The sequence below is a fragment of the Cupressus sempervirens genome, chromosome 8, assembly GCF_028749045.1.
Source record: "Cupressus sempervirens isolate cs-2001-9-10 chromosome 8, ASM2874904v1, whole genome shotgun sequence".
NCBI lineage: Eukaryota > Viridiplantae > Streptophyta > Pinopsida > Cupressales > Cupressaceae > Cupressus > Cupressus sempervirens.
The window spans coordinates 691622069-691628088 of record NC_143125.1 but is presented as its reverse complement, the minus strand read 5'-3'; the positions used below and the strand labels follow the sequence as shown (position 1 = coordinate 691628088).

Below are 6020 nucleotides of genomic sequence, written 5' to 3'. Positions count from 1 at the left end.
GACCTTGTGAAGCATCCAATTTTGAATATAGTTGGTATAATTGATTGCCTCTATCCAAAAAGATGAATCCATGGACTTGGACTAAATCAAAAAATTAGCTATCTCCTGAAGTGTTCTATTCTTTCTCTCTACCACACCATTCTACTGAGGGGTGTAGGGCACTGAAAATTGATGCTGAAGACCATGTTTAGAGCTAAAATTCCTTAAAGCTTGGCCCACATACTCCCCCCATTATCTATGCATATCCACCGAATAGAAAGACCAAACTACTTCTCTACAAATGTCGTGAAGACTCAAAATGAATCAAAGACATCAGACTTGTACTTCAAAAAGTACACCCATGAGCATTTGGAGAAGTGATAAATGAAAGTAAGAACATATTTGGCACTGGAAAAAGGAGTGGGAAATGACATGAGGTCACTATGAATCAACTCCAATGGTGCCAAAGCATGAGTGGCTTGTCCATGTGAAAAAGGATCCGTATGTTGTTTGCCAAGAGCACAACCTTGACAAACACCATTTGTATAGGAAATCTGGGGAAGCCCAAGAACAAGTGCCTATGTGCTTATTTGCAAAAGATATATGTAATTGACATGGCCCAAACACTTATGCCAAAGTTTTCTTACTGAATTTGCATGTGCTACAAGATAGGAACTTGTGTCATTAGAATACTCAAATCCATCAAATCTATAGAGGTGAGATGCATAGTCAAAACTCCCAGTAGCCACAATCAACTCAGAATCAAGTAAGTCTTGAATAACCACATAATGTGGTGATAACTCAACTATCTTACCAGAGCCAAAGTGGCAAATTTGATAAATAGACAATAAGTTCGTCAAGATGATAGGGACAAAAAGAACATCCTAGAGAGAACTCCCAACTAATGCAATAGAACCAAAACCCATGGCTGAAATATGTTATGAGTTCCCAACAAAAATCTATGAAATAGCACAAGGAGTAAGTGAGGTGACCAACTACTAAGTGTTTGTCATATGGTGAAAGGCACCAGAATAAAAAATCTAGGTGGGCCCAGAAGTCATTGCTCATGCAGTAAGAGTGTGACCTTTCCCTATAGGGGGGGATGAAGACTTAGGAGCTGAACTGTGATGCTCCTACATGGCTTCATCTGAAGCCTCCAAATGTTTCCAACATCTAGAAATGAGATTTCCATCCTTTCCACAAAAGTTGCAGGTTTTAGCTGATTTCTTCTTAGTCTTGGAGGTAGAATTAGTAGACTTCGAAGAAGATTTACCCTTGGAAGGGTTAGCTAGAGGTTTGGAATCAGTTTTTTGTGTATCTTTCTTTGGTTTAGGTTTCTATTTTGGTTTCCCCTAAGAAGTCTGAGCGACCAATGCTTGGCTGGAAGAGCCAGAGGCATCCACCTATTGGATCTTTGCCTGTTCTCATGTCAACTAATCACAAAATATTTCAAAAGAAGGCATCTGATGTCTATTACCCAAGACATCCATAGTGAAGTAGAAAGTGGAAGAAAAGATCTAATACTATCCTCATAACTTTGAACGTATCAAAAAAATACACTCACCATCTGTTTTGTTTTTTCCACATCCATGCAAAACTGTACAAAGAGATTTGAACTTCATCAAAAAGTCCTCAATGGTGGGGAAGCTAGTAGGTGTCAAAGAAGTCAACTTTGTGTCAAGTTATATTGCCTAGAACTCATTCACTATGCCAAACAAGCTGCGAAACTTAGTCCAAATAGCTCGAGGAGTGGTCAAACCATCCAGGTGAAACAAGAGACTATTAAAGATGTTCAATGTAATCAATCCCATGGCTTCATCCATTTTGTTCCTATGTTGAAGAACCTCAAAAGTGTTCTGCAAGATAGGTTGATTCTCATCTAGACATGACCATAAGCCATGTGACATAAGAAGCCGAGTCATGTGTGCTTTCCAATTATGATAGTTGTGTGGCATTAAACAAGTCATAGAGGGGTCTGACATTGAGAGAAGAAGACGAAAGTAGAAGGGTCAATTTTGAAGTAAATTACAGAAAAGAAAATGCTCCCCCTAGAACATATAAATATATCTCTTGAAAACCAAAGAAACAACTACTGTAAGCTCACAAACACTTAGAAAAAAATTTGGATGCCAGATGTAGAGAGAGAGGAAACTAAAACCTCTATTTCAACACCAAAAAAGGAGCTCAAATAACCTCATAAGCAAATAAAACCTACGTCATTATCTCCATCTCAGAACCAACTCTCTAGCGCTTCTTTTGGATAGAAAAAGACCTCCATTTGCTCAAGTTATGGCCAAAAAATGAACTGCACCTCCAAAATGAAGCTCACTGAAAAATACAATCATGAGAAAAAATTTGACGTCTGTATGGCTGTCAACTACCCATCACCAGAAAAATTTGGTTGCTAGAAAATGATGTCAGCAACCAGAAAAGTGACATCAAGTTGTTGAAAAATGATTTCAGTAGGGGGTAAAAATCGATGGCCAGAATGATGACATCGACTACCTAAAAGTGATGTCACTACTAAAAAAGTGACATCACCTATTGCAAAAGTCATGCTAGCTTGCTGGGTGGCTGGAGGTCACTGGCAGTGGTCACCAGTCTAAGCTGCACCAGTGGCAGTGATCACCAAGTAGTGCTCTGCCAGTAGAGGTGGTCGAAGGGTAGCTCGCTAGTAGCGGCGAGGCATGGACTATGCCATGGGTGGTGCACCAACTGCAGCAGAGCACAAGCCGAGCACAGGCAGTGACGAGATGGTGCCTAGGTGGCTGTTGGGTAGAGTGGCCAAAAACTCTAATTTTTTGATTTTATAATTTTTTTTCTCAATTTCTGCATTCGTACGGGCCCTAGGAGGCCAAAAAATTTCCCCAAAGGCTATGGTAACCAAAAATAAATTTTTTAATATGATTTTTAACTGTATCAGGCCTTTTGAGTCCAATGACAGCATTCGTTTTTGCTCAAAGTGCCATAAAAAAATGTGCCTCCTCTCGATTGAAGAAAAAATCTCGAAAAAGCTAGGGTTTTCGTCTCTAAATCATAGCTTCAAAATCTCCAAACTAGGAAGCTCTAATACCATGTAGAAGTTGTAAAAATCAACTTCATAGATCACGAAGAACACCTGCATGCAAATAACTTGTACTGAAGAGAAACCAGAGAAAGAAAAAGTAGAGCTTGAAAAATCTCAATGGTGTGAGAGCAAATTGTATTCCAAGATTATGAAAATAAAAAGTACAAAAGTTCAACATTAAAGATGAACAAAACCCTAAAGGGGAACAACACTAGATTGCACATTATAATTAATATAAAATATTAATTATATGTACCTAAGAGATAGCTTAAGTAACTAGAATAATAAACAACTTAATTAACTAAATCAAGATGATCTAATTAATAAGCATAAAAGAATAATTACTCTAACAAATGTAACCTTAATTTATATCTAATATAACTTTACTCTAAAAATATATTAATTTTAAAGATATATTAAAAATTTGGGGGTATATTCATCTTTAGATAAATTACAAAATTAAGATTCAAAATAATGTCAATAAAAAATATAATTAAAAAGACTTAAATAACAAAAGCAACAATAAAAATGAAGAGAGACCCCAAAATAACATAAAAATTTGAAGACCAATAATTAAAGCTAACGTCAATAATGTAATGTTGGATGGACTAAGCAAACTTAATTTCCTATTTAACTAATTTTAACTGTGCTATGCCTTTTTGCTAAAACATGCAACTCTTGGAAATTACATCCTTTATAATCTTTTGCAGGAACCATGCAAATTAAAAATTAGGTTTGTAGTGTCCGGATACACGGGCAGCCATGGTTAGAGAAACCAGTATAAGCGAATTTTATAACAAGCTTAGGGCTGCTGCTCGAACAGCTACATCCCATTACCCTCTGCACATATACCCATCAACAACAGATGCAGATTCACTCTTTGCTCTCAAGATTATAATCTCAATTTGTGCACAAGATGGCCTCAGATATTCATGCTTTCCAGTTTCATCATTTGAAGACATGTCTGAATCAGCAGGGAAAAAATTGACTTCACAGAATGACCCTCTTGCTGTTTTGCTCATAAATTGTGGAAGTTCTGAGGATTTGAGACGATTATTTAACCTGGGTCCCAAAATCAAGATGTTTGTCGTGGACAGCAATCGTCCAATTCACTTGCACAATCTACATGAACTTAATAAGAATGTGATTGTGCTATATACTATGGAAGATGAGAACCATGGAGATTTGGCCTATGATTTTAATGTCTCCGCTCTTGCAAATGCTGCAGATTTTAATAGTGATGATGATGATGGAGATGAAGGAGATGACAGTGAGAGTGAAAGTGATGAAGAAGAGGAGAGATTCAGCAAAAGGAGGAAGTTGGGTGAAAGTGGAGAAAATGATGAAGATAAAGACAAGGAAGAATGTGAGATGAAAGCTTTGAAGAAATGGAGGATGAAGTATTACAGATCAGGCACATTTTATGGAAGGCCTTCAGGGATGTTGATGTTTGAGATGGCTTACTTGACCCACACAAACACTGATGATTTGCTCTGGTTGGCATGTGTTTCTCTGACTGACCAGTTTGTCCATGATAGAATCACAAATGAGAGATATGTATCAGGAGTAATGGAACTTGAACAACATGTGAACAGTGCAGGGCATTTGGAGATGGTGACATCTGCCACTCTCAAGGATGGTACAAAGGTCAGGGCTCCTGATTGTTGTAGAATAACATACCAAGAGGAACCTAGGGTTTTGCTTCTAAGAGAGTGGAATCTCTTTGATTCAATGCAATGCTCACCCTATGTTGCAACAAAGCTCAAGACATGGAGTGAGAATGGAATGAAAAGGATGAAGTTGCTTCTTGCACAAATGGGTATTCCACTTGTAGAGTCCCAGCAGAAGTTCAGGTACATGACAAGCGATTCCAAGGAGAGACTCAAGGTGGAGCTTGAGAAATTCTCTTCACAGTATGGTCTCCATGATCTCTACTATAGAAGCTTCCAGAGGCACCATGGCCACACATCTCAGGTATGTGCTGCTGATTTTGTATGTGAGGTGACTGCTCTGATAGAGTCATGGAGAGATGATAGTAAGAAATCCATTTCAGAGCAGTTCTGGTTGGCATATTCTTGTCTTTCTTTGAGCAATTTGGGGGAGCTAGAGAAGGGAATAAGGATGGGTGTTGCCGTTCAGAGCTCCATTTTTAGGCAAGGGAGCTTTGCCATGACTAAGAGGGGTTTCATCAAGAGCACAAGAGGGTTTAGGTGGGTTAAGCTTGAGGATTCAGGTGATGTGAGTTTGATGTGCTATCCTCAAGCCCTGATTAGGTTTTGCCATTTTGTGATTGATGGCTTGAGGGAGAAAGGGACAAAGGCCAAGCCTCTGGTATGTGCCTGTCCACTTCCAGGGAGTAAAAATGTCCTTCTTGTGGGTGTAAGCCAGAGGCCTGCTTTGGGTGCTCACTTTGGTAATCTGTTTGGGCTTGCATTTAGAGCTGTGGCGAGAGAGATCGGAGAAGAAAATGGGCAATTTGGATTTGATTCTTCATGGATAAAAATAGATTTGCAGAATGTCAATACCTTCATGCAGAAAATTGCAGAAAAGTTCTAAGCCATATTTCATTCACCTATTAGGAAATTAATAATCTACACGGATGATTACTCAAACTTGTGGTGTTGATGTTTATTGAAATTGTTGTCAGCCACACTTCCACGTGTATTGTCGTTGAGCTTCCCTTTACAGTTCAAGTTAAACTCAAATTATTGAGGTCTATTATATAACGATATTGTCTGTCTAAATTAAAAAACAAAGAGCTTCCATGTTGCAGCTTGAGTTCCCTCTAATGTAAAAAAAAATAGTCAAAAGTTCACTTGGTGTGGTGTACCAGTGAAGTGATATTTCTATTTTGTCATTCTATTGAGAATTGGTAAGGCTCGAAAAAATAATAAAGTATATTAAAAACTAGTTGAATGCAAAATATGAATTAGTTTTTCAAATTTAGGTGACTTTTGTTTGAGGACATTCTGTA

At 38.1% G+C, this 6020-nt stretch overlaps 1 protein-coding gene across 1 annotated transcript; it reads left to right on the top strand.

Moving 5' to 3' along the window:
- The first annotated feature begins 3808 nt into the window (after positions 1–3808).
- LOC149544339 (uncharacterized) lies at positions 3809–5602 on the top strand. The gene has a single exon (XM_089795957.1). It carries the CDS (start codon positions 3809–3811, stop codon positions 5600–5602), a length of 1794 nt encoding a protein of 597 aa, XP_089652083.1.
- The last annotated feature ends 418 nt before the right edge of the window (positions 5603–6020 follow it).

Excerpts from the sequence above, each read along its gene's own strand:
- LOC149544339 (XM_089795957.1), top strand. The coding sequence starts at position 3,809 with ATGGTTAGAGAAACCAGTATAAGCGAATTTTATAACAAGCTTAGGGCT.